Source organism: Marmota flaviventris, chromosome 3 (assembly GCF_047511675.1).
Source record: "Marmota flaviventris isolate mMarFla1 chromosome 3, mMarFla1.hap1, whole genome shotgun sequence".
In the NCBI taxonomy this organism is placed as follows: Eukaryota; Metazoa; Chordata; class Mammalia; order Rodentia; family Sciuridae; genus Marmota; species Marmota flaviventris.
The window spans coordinates 51,251,423-51,265,102 of record NC_092500.1 but is presented as its reverse complement, the minus strand read 5'-3'; the positions used below and the strand labels follow the sequence as shown (position 1 = coordinate 51,265,102).

The 13,680-nt window shown below is 38.9% G+C and overlaps 1 protein-coding gene across 1 annotated transcript in view; it reads left to right on the top strand.

Moving 5' to 3' along the window:
* The window catches only part of Hmga2 (high mobility group AT-hook 2), a 120,447-nt gene extending 109,959 nt beyond the window's left edge, over nt 1–10,488 (top strand). Inside the window, exon 5 of the mRNA XM_027929294.2 lies at nt 10,338–10,488. Within this exon, the coding sequence (XP_027785095.1) occupies nt 10,338–10,385 (48 nt within the window). The 3' untranslated portion in view covers nt 10,386–10,488. The remainder of the gene's footprint in view (nt 1–10,337) is intronic.
* Nucleotides 10,489–13,680: the final 3,192 nt, after the last annotated feature.

Genomic DNA, 13,680 nt, shown 5'->3' with positions numbered 1-13,680 from the left:
ATCCACTATGGTGAGAATATTTACACTCTGGAAATTGACAAATGCTGCAAATCTAGACTTTTTTTTTCTTGGAAAGCAAATTATTAAACATTGACTTACATACCACTGGCCCTACTCTCCATTAATTCTGTTTATTTGGCCTGGAGACACAAGCATGAGTATTTTCTGTGAACTCCCTACACAGTCTTAATGTGTAGCTAGGATGAAGATATTTAATGAAAATACATGAGAAGATGTTTGAACAGTTGTTGAGCAAATGACCACAGAATGTCAGTATACATAGGACAGATAGGAAAGACAGATAAATGAGTAGAATGTCCTGAGTTATTAAGGGGATGATTTCCTGAAGAGTGAATTCTTATTGTTTTGTTTTATTTTGTTATTTAGTTGTAGAAGGGAAAACGGAAACATTCATTAAAGAAAAGAATATGTTAGAGATGAGATGGATGGCAAATAGAGACGCAAGAACAGATATATCACAGTAGAGATCATTAACGTATCTGGAACTGAATGCAAATTGGGCTTTAATACTCCAAAAAGCCTAAATGAAATCACAGATTTTTTTTTTCCCCCAGAGTCAGGAATTTCAAAGAAGTCACAAGTGGATTGTGTTGATCAATCTGGCTCTTTTACCACTGTTTTACCCTGCTCCAAATTTGTCCTTTAAAGGAGAGGAGCTCAGACTTCGAATTAGGAAAAAAAAAAAAAGAATATGAGCTCATTGGACTACCTAATTTATATTGTCTAAAGACATAGTGATGAATTATATAAACATGGGGACTACATGGAAGTTCGTGGAGGATAATGTAAATTTTACACTACATTTGAAAGAATCTCTTCCTTTTCCATCTGTTTCTTTCAAAATACCCTCCCAGATGGCTTTTCCATGTGGCAATCTGGATTAACTCAACCTCATATCCTTTCTTCATCAAAAGCACTTTGAGGAGTTACATTCAGATCCAGCTTTGAGGTGGTGAAGGTTTTAGCACAATTAAATATTTTACATGTAAAGAAATGGGCTCAGCAGTGTTCAAGGAGACCTAGATTTTTTTTATTTGGTCCCATCAGTGGGCACATTAATCTGTTTTTGTCCTATTTATCCATCTAGGAAATAGAATAATAACTGCCTCTTACTTAAATCTCAGAACATTATGAGAGAGTCATAATTATATGAATTCCAGAAGGTATTATTATGTTCTGACTTATTTTGGATGGCTGTTTTTCATCTGAGATTTGTATTCTCCAAAATTTGAAAATTCTGATTTATTTAAAACTACTGTCTTTGTTGCATGTTTTCAAAAATAAGGATTTTTTTTAACTAAGGGAAATGGTATAGTAATTGTTAAATCCTATCAATAGGATTAGAGCAGTCAGTGGCTTCCTTGCATGTATGTCACATGTATGTGGAATTACAAAGATTCTATGGGCTTATGCTATCAAGTTCTGAAACCTCAGAGATTTGAGAATGCAAAATAGCAAACATCATTCTGAGAAGATTTTTATATTTATCATAATTTTCAACATCTACTTATATGTTTGGGTTTGTGTCTAGAAGTACATTCTGTTCCTAGAAAGGAATCAAAAATTAAGGGAAGCTCCACTGTGGGCGCTTATATTTGGAAAATACACCAGATGCCATTAGTTGCAAACCTCCAGTGTGTCCCATAATCCTAATGGGAAGGATAATCATCCCTTAAAAGTCTAAAGGGGAAAATGTGCAATTTTCTCATAAACTTTTTTTCTAAATTCCAAAGCCAGTTAAAAACAAGATGTACTGTTCGACTGTGTTTCTTTAAAGTGATAAAATAAGCAATAAATGGAAGTTAGCTAATTAGAAATAAGTAGAAACTAGCTAGCTCTTGAGCAATTTGAAGCAGTCAGCTATATGGATTCCGTCCTTAACTTGAGAAGCAAATGGTGACAGGTTTTTCTTTCCTTCTTTTTATTTTCATAAAGGAACACCATAAAGGTATCAGGTTATTATTAATGATAAAGGAAAGAAGTTTTGTTTCTCGAGATTTTATTTTGGTTAAAATAAATCCGTATCTTGGACTTCTAAAAAGGCTTGGCTAGTTTATCATATGACATCGTTCCTTGATGTTCCCGTTTTAAAGCGTTAGACTGAAATTAGAAGTGATTCCTTTTATATAATTCAGATATTTTTACTTACCTTGGCCCTACCCAAAGGGAAAACAAGTTTTTAAAATTCCCAGCCAGGGAATGGAGCCACCATTTGACCCAGCTATTCCCCTTCTCGGTCTATTCCCTAAAGACCTAAAAAGAGCATGCTACAGGGACACTGCTACATCGATGTTCATAGCAGCACAATTCACAATAGCAAGACTGTGGAACCAACCTAGATGCCCTTCAATAGACGAATGGATAAAAAAAATGTGGCATTTATACACAATGGAGTATTACTCTGCATTAAAAAATGACAAAATCATAGAATTTACAGGGAAATGGATGGCATTAGAGCAGATTATGCTAAGTGACGCTAGCCAATCCCTAAAAAAACAAATGCCAAATGTCTTCTTTGATATAAGGAGAGTAACTAAGAACAGAGTAGGGTCGAAGAGCATGAGAAGAAGATTAACATTAAACAGGGATGAGAGGTGGGAGGGAAAGGGAGAGAGAAGGGAAATTGCATGGAAATGGAAGGAGACCCTCAGAGTTATACAAAAGTACATACAAGAGGAAGTGAGGGGAAGGGGAAAAATAATACAAGGGGGACAAATGAATGTCAGTAGAGGGGGCAGAGAGAGAAGAGGGGAGGGGAGGGGAGGGGAGGGGAGGGGAGGGGGGATAGTAGAGGATAGGAAAGGCAGCAGAACACAACAGACACGAGTATGGCAATATGTAAATCAATGGATGTGTAACTGATGTGATTCTGCAATCTGTATATGGGGTAAAAATGGGAGCTCATAACCCACTTGAATCAAAGTGTGAAATATGATATATCAAGAACTATGTAATGTTTTGAACAGCCAACAATAAAAAATTAAAAAAATAAAATAAAATAAAATTCCCAGCCATTCTTCATGTGTGAATCCTACTTTCCCCATTGTTATGAAGTCCTGGCAAGCTGTACTGTAGCAATTAGGACAGGTATAAACCTGTTCTTTTCAATTTCCCAATGAGAGAATTGGAAAATTTGTACTTCATAAAAGACTAGAAAAAAAGCTTTCTGTTTCAAAATAGAGTTTTTTTACCTGCAAGGAACATCTTCTGTGGGTGGCATGCACCTGGGCAAAGAAATCTCAGTAAGCCTTGGTTATCATGGGATTTTTCCCCCCTTAAAGAAAAATGTTGAATGTTTTTACAGAGACTTCAATGGCAGTTTTAAGGATGTTTATATTTCAGACAACCTAAACATTGTTTGGAGCAAAATGAGAGATTTCATTTTGGGACAAGCAAGTTGATGAATTGCAGTCAGCATCTTGTTCTCAAAGAAAGCATTTTTACTGGGGGCTCTCAGTCTAGACACACAAAGAAAGAAGGAGAAAGGAGAAAGCATTCTTACTCTAACACTCATCTTTTACATGGTACCTTGGCCAATGCAGTAAATAGTTCATAATAAATCAGACTTGCAAACAGTTACTCGTCTGCTCACTCAGGGGGCATCGTGATTTATACCACCTAAGTCACAAAGAGTACTGATTTATTTATTTTCCTACTTATGTTCTTTCAAGCTGGTAAAACATTTTGTGGGCCAGTAAATGTTTGGTACCAAGTGGAAAAACATGAAGGATCATATCCAAGGTTGCCCTGAGTGGTACTATTTTGTTATATAGGAAATACTTTTTGATTTAACCTCTGACCTCTGGCATTGCAGAGGTCAAGGGAAAAGGAGAGAGCAAAATAGAAACTATCATTTAATCCTCAGTAAAGTAGCTCAAGGACATAGCAGCACAGGGAAATTGGAGGGCAAAGGAAGCATATCAAAATGATTATTAACCAAAAACAGATGAAGTCATTAGCTCAGCTAACAGTTGTAATAAAGGAATATTGGCAAGACGAAGTCAACTGTTTTTTGGCAGGCACTGTCTTGTAAAGATAAATTCTAACAGAAGGGAAAGAACATCACTGAATTTGAGGCAATTTATAAAACTCTAAAAGGCAAACTGTAGTACTTCTGGACTTGACAGATTTGCTATTAGAGTTTTCTATAAGTATGACAGCTTTTAACTGTGTGGAAGTCTGTGGATTAGGCTCAGCATGACATGGCAATGTCTGCTTGCTTTTCCTGTTCATATTGCAGAAGGCTTGTCCTCTGTATTTGGAGGTGAGCTGAATCAAAACCATTTATTTATTCAATATCTAAACTTTCTTCTTATTATCCAAACATTCTGACCCAAATTAGTAGGGAACAAATAGTACCTGGTCTTAAAACCTGATCTTTCTAAGAAAATCCTTCATGATTGAATAGACATAGGTGGCTTTGTCTATGATATTTCCTTTATATACAGAAAAGGTTTACTAGTCCCTCAACTGTCCACTGAGTAATTATTTGTTGACTTAACTGTGAATATTGATATTTTCATAAACTCTTAACACAGGATAATGGAAGATAGGTGCAACTATGATAAAAATTCAGAAGTGGATAATTTGTTTCTTGACAACAAATACAGCAGCTAAGCAAAAGTTAATACAAGTAGAAAATGAAGGGCAACAGCTTCTCCTAGCCTTTGCCATCAGTAAGCATGCCTGGAATAGAACCATGAAACAGCTCAACCTAGCCACATGGCATGAAAATAAGAACATTGCTGAACAGTTTTGGAAATAGTGAAATAAATTCCCTTCCCCTGAAAGATTTCTTCATGCAAGAATCCTTTCCCTACATCTTAATTATTTTTCAAGTGTAAGAATTCTTCCATAAGAACTGGAACTGGCATGGAAAAATTGATCAAGCCTGCAATCCTCAGAAATTGTGACTCCTTACATACTGTAATCCCAGAGGCTTGGAAGGCTAAGGCAGGAGGATTTCGAGTTCAAAGGAAGCCTCAACATTTTAGCGAGGCCCTATGCAACTTACAGCCTTAAAATAAAAAATAAAATAAAAACTCACTGGGGATGTGGTTCAGTTGTTAAGCACCCCTTAGTCTACCTGGTACCTCCCCCCCTCCAAAAAAAGAAAGAAATTCTGACTCCTGAAACTTGCAATTAGTTTATACATAAAATGATTTCCCTATTTGAAAAATGTAACTCTTAATCTCAAAAAGAAATTTTTTTAAATTAGCTTTTGATACCAATACTGAGAAGTTTGTAGTATCCTGGGGACCAGTGATACCTGGGTGGCGTTATTTTCAGTACCGGAACTCTGTTAAGGGCACAGAGAAGACAAACAGAAGTGCTTGTTAGCAATCTAAGACATTTTATTCTCTTTTGGGAGAATTGTTGAATAATAGTTCTCACCTTTTTTTTTTTTTCCTCATGCAACCCCACAGTGCCATTAGACAGGTATTGCCATTACTGGTGTGACACAGTGGGAGCAAAGCAATAGTTACACAGCCCTTGGTGGCATGGTGGGCATTTGTGGCCAGTGGCATCTAAGATCCACCCTTTTACACCAATCATGCCCCATAAGAACTTAGAGCCAATTATGGCATTGCTGGTAACACATACAAAGCAATGCTGCCACTCATGTCTTGTTACGTACATATAGCTAAAATAAAGAAAAGATCAGTACAAATGCTGTAAATATCCCAACTTCTCAAATCTCCTTTAGAAAAGCATATTTCCCTCCTAGCATTTCCATCAGAATTCCTTGTACTTGCCAGGTTATATATGTTCCATTTAACATGGTTTTTAAAAATCTGCTATAAAGTTTTCCTAGTGGAAGGAAATAATCACTTTCCATGAAGTTAAACAGCCTCAATCCATTTTAAATTAAAATATCTGACAGAAAAAATAGAAAAACTTGGCTTTGTGGCCTTGTGGGTCTCTTAGCTACAGATGAAACTTGAAAAATTGGTTCCGGGCCCCTTGCTGATGAGGAAGAAAACCTTTTATTTCTGTTCTGACTGGAATGACTGGAGATAATTGGGAACACAAAAATTCTTAAGGAGAATTTTCCTAGACCTTAAGGAGTTGAACATATTAAAATGACAAAAAGAATGTCACTTCCCCTTTCTTGATATCCAGGTATTTGTAGATGTATTGGTGGGACAGCTTAAATTACAATAGTATTTCTGGCCTGCAGCATCATATGATAGAAGTTGCAGAATTCTTTGTAATTATGAATTTTTTTTAAAAAAGAGGACTTATTAAACCTGATGTGGACCTCTATGATTTTGCCCTCCTAATTACACAGACAGAGGGGTACCGTGGCGACACAACCCCTAAAGTTTACAGGGAGAGCGGTTCCCCTTCCCAGTTTCATGTAGGATTTACTGGCCTCTCTTCTACTACAGATCTGCTGTTTAGTCTGCATCTGAAAATTAAACCCAGAGCTTCAGCTCTCAGCCTTAAATACTGAACGTCCTTCCCGTGTTACTCCCTTACCCATGCTTGTGTGGTAAGATCCATGATGAAACTCAAGATATTTTAAGAATCCATCAAGCATAGGAGTTAAGGTTGAATATTAGATTGTCTTCTTTCTCCTTTTTAAATAACTTAGCCAAAGTGTGCCCAGAGATATGTAGCACATGCATCCTGTTGAATCAACTTGAAAGAATAGCATTATATGCAAACTGTAATTTCTGGTTTTAGTGGGGATTTTTTTTTCCAAGCTTAGCCAAAGCAATGAAAGAGTTACATTTATTAAATCCCTCCCCCTTTTTCCCCCATGAACAAAAGGAAAACTAAGGCAAAACGAGTGCAGTTTTCCAATAGCTATAATAAAAATATAGTTCTCTAACTCTGCCCACTCCCTTTTCCCCCCTCTCATCAGTTTTCTGCCAAAAAAACACACATTTCACCCCAGCGTGGTGCAGCCTCAGTTGTCTTTGTAAAGTACCTGTGTGAACGGCTGGGAACTGTTCAGTGTTTAGAGGTTTTAGTGGCTGGTGCTCATAAAAATGTCACTGTGCACTTCCTTTCTGAAAAGTCCTTTTATCACAACATTCCTGAAGCCCCATTCCAACAGGTAAGCCTTCTTGACCGGAGAGCTGCTGTTTGGCTTTCCCACCCCATCAACTTGCCCCTAATGAGATGTGTGCAGCTCTTGGTCACAGTATTTCAATCCCCTTATTACTTCAAGACTGCTGTTGAGGAGCTGCATGCACTTACAGGTCCTTCTGCAGTAAGTTGCAAACATGAAAGCACTCTGAAAATATCTGGAAGTGCAAACGGTTGTCTATGATAAGTTAAAACAGTATTGAAGCCCAGGGGTCTCTACCAACTTTACTCAGCTGTGGAAAAAAAAAAAAAAAAGATTCTTTGGGAATTCCAGACTCAGCTGCTTATTCCCCATATCCTTTGTTTCTGTCTACTCTTTGCACCGCAGAAGCACCCTGTGTGAAAGTCTAAGCAGGCTGTGACACCTAGGAGACCAGAGGGTGGGTTTTCCAACCTTATCTTTGTTCCAGACAGGGAGGATTTTTCTTCTCTTAATTGCATACACATTTGTGACACCGCAGCCACACATCAAGCAAAAGGCCAGGTCACTAGAGAGGTGAGAACTGAAGTTTGCAGACGTGGGAAGTGCCAACGCCCCGCCAGCATCATCCGCTTGGCAGCCATGCCTTCCTTTGGAGGGTGGCCAGTAGAGACCATGCCAAGAAGAGAGAGCTCTCCACTAACTAGACATTTGAGAAAACCATCGTGCTGAGCACGTGAGAGCAACATTGCCACCAAAAGTTTAATGGAGTGAGACCCTCACCCTGATCTCCTAGTTACATTCCCAGTACTAACTGATAGTTACTAGCCAAAGAATTTCAAGGTCAGCAGAAAGATACATAAATAAAACAACTACCCATGTTAAGAACTGTTAAGTAAAGGAAACAATACCTACGACAGTCATTTTCGGCTGAGTTGTGTCTAAAGGGTTTGATTATCAGGAGTTTCAGGAGCTCAAATCAAGCAAAGTTTCTGGGAATGTTTTGAAAAGCTGATCACATCCCATCCACTACAAGGTCTTTGTAAGTTCATGGCCTGAAAATTCTATTTCCTTCCGGATTTTGAAGTACTTTGGTTTCCAGATAGTGGAGGAAAATCAAACAGAGATGGACTAATCACAGCTAGATGCAGGAGGTTTTCCAGCTTGACTGGGCTCTATTAATTTGTTAACTGTGAGAAGATGGAATAAAATATACCTGCCAGCCCGTACTCTGTGGTCTGTTTCTGAGTAGTAAACCAAGTCCACACCTCGTGTCATAATGAGAAGTGGAGTCCTTTGGGAGCAGACAAAGAGTGTATCTGCCGAACAGCTTAGTGACTTTCTGGAATTTAAATATTAAGTGAAAAGACAAGGTCACAGGGCAGCTGCTCCTTGGCTTGCCTCTCTTTCGTCTGTCCATGGCTTTGATCATGCTACATCCTCCTTTGTGACCAGGACTCCACAGAGAATCTCAGGGTCATGGCCTGTTGCCTCGTCAAGAGGTATAAACCTGCTGCTTAAATATGTGAAGCCCGCAGTTTGGGGGCTGGTGGGGAGAGAGGAGGTAGCTTCATATGTTCCACATTTCCCACAAAACCCAAAGCAGACTAAACAAAACCGGTGTGAAATCTCATGACTGGATGCTGCCGTGGTTATATTTTTTAAGCTGTAATCCATTCATTTGTATGTGTGTTTATTCCCAGGATTTACAGCTCTCTCAGTCTTTGGGGGAAAGAGAATGTTTGAAACCTTTTGCAGAGGGTTTGCAATTAGCAGTGGCCTGTGATTCGAGTCCAGTCTAGAGTGCGTATGAGTGTGTGCATGTGTGGGTGCACATTCAATGGGGGTGTGTGAGTGGCCGGTTCATGGGGGCTTTTTCTGTCTCGTTTGCTGCTTTTACGCAAAAGCGTCACACATGGTAGCATTTAGGAGCTCCTTCACAGCTGAAGTGTTTCAGACGCTAATGAATGGAAGTTTGGTCATCTAATGCACTCAAGCTCTAAGGCATGCTTTACTGAATGGTGTACTGTAGTGACCTGGGAAAGGAAGAGAGGTATAAATTGTGTCAGTTAGCCACCCAGACAAAATGAAGCCATGTGGAAAATCGAATCTATTAAAGTATGAAGGCTGTTATAAGCTGTTTTAAGCTGGCCATCCTTAAAGTGGCTCAGTTTTGCTGCGAGAGTAAATGTTTACCTCTTCTCCCAGATCTTTTTCACATGCCATCTTAGGAGACAGTGTGCAGCATTTGATAAAAATCATCCTCTCACTAACGACGCTTTTATCAGAAATGTTTATTGTCTCCGCTTTACCACCCATGTCCTGAAAGGTACTGCACATTTGTTAAATAAGCAAAAGTAAAGAGAACTTTGCTGCTCGAGCCGGCTTGCAAATTCCAGAGCCATAAGGAATCAGAAAAAGGAAAAGGGAAGGAGGAGTTAGATTTATATGAAGAGGAGGCCCTTCAAAAACATATATATTAGATTTTCTTTGCTTGGCCAGCCCACCGTTAAATGTTTGGCTGATGTGGATGGATTTAGTATTGAGATTGAACAGCTATGCCAAATTCGGTCATTGTCTCAAAATGTGCTACAATAAATGCAAAAACGAGGATATAGCCTGGAAAGGAAATTCTCAGTACCCTTATGGCTCTTTTCTTGGTGTCCACTGGTGCTCTTGCCCACCTCCACACAAGGCCTAGAGGCCACACAGATTCTGACACCCATCTGACTTGGCTCAAACTTGGGCACGTGGACTTGTCTGTTGTTTTGGTAAAACAGGGGTAGTAACAGACAGTACCTAAAAGCATCTAGTAATCACTGTAGAAATACCAGCTATCATCACCCGAATCTGGAGGATGGGTTTATTTATGTCTTAAGATCCCCATAACTTCATTTTTTTTTTTTTTTTGTACTTGTTGGTGGGTTTTTAAAACTGATGACTGGCGTGCTGTCGGGGGTAAAAATTTTATCCATTTCTTTTTTACTCTAATTAGTGAGTACATTGGCTTACATTGGCCTGACAGTCTCCGGGACTGCAAACAATTGAATTTGCTGACCAGCCGCCATGATGTCAAGCCTTAAGTCAACAGGGGCTAGGGAGGGCTCTGGGAAAAAACAACACCTTGATTCCTCAATGACAGGGCAAGAAGCCCTGGAAACCAGGGCTGGCCCACCATTGGATGCGCTTTTGAACAAGCTTAATGTGCAGTGGGAACTGGTCACCTTCTGCTCTGCGGGTAGGAGCAGCGCGCAGGGGACCCCCGGGGTGGCTAACCCTGTGCCCTTGTGTGTTGCAGGAGGAGACTGAAGAGACATCCTCCCAAGAGTCGGCGGAGGAGGACTAGGTGGCGCCAGCGTTCGATTTCTACCTCAGCAGCAGTTGGATCTTTCGAAGGGAGAAGACACTGCAGTGACCACTTACTCTCTATGGCCATGGTCTTTCCACTTTCTTCGGGGCGGGGCGGGCGGGTGAGGGGCGGGGCGGGCGAGGGGCGGGGGCGGGGCGGGGCGAAATCACGTAACCTTAAAAAGGACTATATTAATCACTCTCTTTGTAATCCCTTCACAGTCCCAGGTTTAGTGAAAAACTGCTGTAAACACAGGGGACACAGTTTTAACAATGCAACTTGTAATAACTGTTTTCTTTTTTTTTTCCCTTAACCTACTAATAGTTAGTTGATCAGATAAGCAAGAATGGGTGGGTGAGAAAAAACTCTTGAGTTGGGTTTAGTGAGTCACTGCGCTGCATGCAAACAAGAAATGTGTCACTCTGGTGACACCGGGCATTTGTATAGGAAAACGGTGTGTGGCTCTGCGCACACCTCACACCACCCCACACACCACCCCACCCGCTCGCCCCGTAGTGAAGCCTGTTTAGAACACCAAAGATAAGGACTAGATACTACTCTCTCTATCTCGTATAATCTTGTAGACACTTACTTGATGATTTTTAACTTTTTTTTAATTTCTAAATGAGACGAAATGCTGATGTATCCTTTCATTCAGCTAGTAAAGCCAGAAAAGGTTATGTTCATTTTTCAAAAAGGGAAGTAAGCAAATAAATGTTGCCAACTCCTATATTTATGGATATCACACATATCAGCAGGAGTAATAAATTTACTCATAGCATTCGGGTTTTTTTTTTTTTTTTTTTTCCCAAGACACCACTTCGTTTTCAGGAAATCTACTTCTTATAGAGCCAAATGCCATTTTAAGCAATAAATAATACTTGTCAGTCTCAAAGCATTTTAAGGAACCTAGACAAGTAAAATTATCCTCTTTGTAATTTAACGAAAAGGTACAACAATAATGCATGATGAACTCACCTGAATGATTAGGTGGGAGGAGCGAAATCTAAATTTCTTTTGCTATAGTTAAACAGTTTTAAAAGCAGGAAAAAAAGCAGTCTCTCTCTCCTCTCTCTCTCTCTCTCTCTCTCTCTCTCTCTCTCTCTCTCTCTCTCTCTCTCTCTCTCCCCCTTCCCCCCCGCCATTGTGTATCAGTTTCCATGAAAGACCTAAATACCACTTACCTCAAATTAAGCGCCTATGTGTTACTTCAAGTAATGCATTTTGACATAAGATGGTCGACCAAGGTGTTCTACTTTGGTTTCCGTTCACCATCTCTTCATTCAAACTGCACTTTTAGCCAGAGATGCAATATCCTCACTACTCAATACTACCTCTGAATGTTACATTCAATTTACAGTCTTATTACATGCTGCTATACACAAGCAATGCAAGATAAAAATCTTACTGGGTAGGTGATTCCAATCATCTGCAGTTCTTTTTGTACATTTCATTACAGTTAAAGAAGCAATCTCCTTATTCTGTTTCAGCATGGCTATGTGTTTTCCTATGATTTTTTTTTTAATTAAAATTTTACAAATACTTGTTTCAGCTTCTCTGCTAGATTTCTACATTAACTTGAGTATGTTTTTAACCAAGTCGCTCCTAGGTTGTTAAGGATAATTTTTCTCAATCACACTACACATCACAAAACAAATTTGACTGTAATGTTTAAATATTACCCTCCAAGTCTGTACCTCAAATGAACTGTTTAAGGAAATGGACTAATTGACTTGCAAAGAGCTACCTCCAGACTTCAAAAGGAATGAACTTGTTACTTGCAGCGTTCATTTTTTTTTACTCCAGTGTTTGAAATAGTTCAAACTGCAGCTATCCCTAATCAAAACGATTTTTGTAAGACATTTGATAGAAAGGAACACATTATTGCATACTTTTGCAAAAATAAGTAAAATAAAGCCAACCTTCAAAGAAACTTGAAGCTTTGTAGGTAAGATGCAGCAAGCTCAGTTTTTGCCTAATGCAATCAAAAGATATGTGTTTTTAAGATTAGTTGAATATAAGAAAATGCTTGACAGATATTTTCATGTATTTTACACAAATGTGATTTTTGTAATATGTCTCAGCCAGATTTATTTTGAACGCTTCTTATGTAGAGTTTTTATGCCTTTCTCTCCTAGTGAGTGTGCTGACTTTTTAACATGGTATTATCCACTGGGCCAGGAGGTAGTTTCTCATGACGGCTTGTGTCAGTATGACTTTTTGTACTGAAGCCAAATGAAACTCAAAACCATCTCTCTTCTAGCCGCTTCAGGGAGGTAATTTCAAAGGCCACATACCTCTCTGAGACTGGCAGATCGCTCACTGTTGTGAATCACCAAAGGAGCTATGGAGAGAATTAAAACTCAACATGACTGTTAACTGTGCATTAAATAATCAAATAAACAGTGGCTCATAAAAATAAAAGTCCCATTCCATATCTTTGGATGGGTTTTTTAGAAACCTCATTGGCCAGCTCATAAAACTGAAGCAATTGCTCATGTTGGCCAAACTCGGAGCACCTAGCAATTTCCATCTCTGAAGTTACTCTTTTATTTCCTGTATGTTGTACAATCAAAACACACTACTACCTCTTACGTCCCAGTATACCTCATTTTTCATACTGAAAAAAAAAAAGCTTGTGGCCAATGGAACAGTAAGAACATCATAAAATTTTTATATATATAGTTTATTTTTGTGGGAGATAAATTTTATAGGACTGTTCTTTGCTGTTGTTGGTCGCAGCTAAGTAAGACTGGACATTTTACTTTTCTACCATTTCTGCAAGTTAGGTATGTTTGCAGGAGAAAAGTATCAAGACGTTTAACTGCAGTTGACTTTCTCCCTGTTCCTTCGAGTGTCTTCTAACTTTATTCTTTGTTCTTCATGTAGAATTGCTGTCTATGATTGTACTTTGAATCGCTTGCTTGTTTGAAAATAAAAAATTTCTCTAGTGGATTATCACTGTCTGTTCTGCACAATAAACATAACAGCCTCTGTGATCCCCACGTGTTTTGATTTCCTCCTCTTTGTCACAATTCCATTAAATAAATAATAAAGTTTGGTCAAAACAGGTCAAAGTGGGAGATAGTTACAAGTCATTTCGTTAACACCTCTTGCTTATCATGTGGTCACACCTGTGCACCTACTGACATGAAGTGTGTTTTTAAATGTCATACCCTTATATCCACTGTCTTGAGTTCCCATTGAAAGATCTGACATTGAATTCCACAGAAGAAATATAAAGGAAGGACAGGCTATAGTTTAAAACCACAGAATCTTTTCTTTGAGCTAA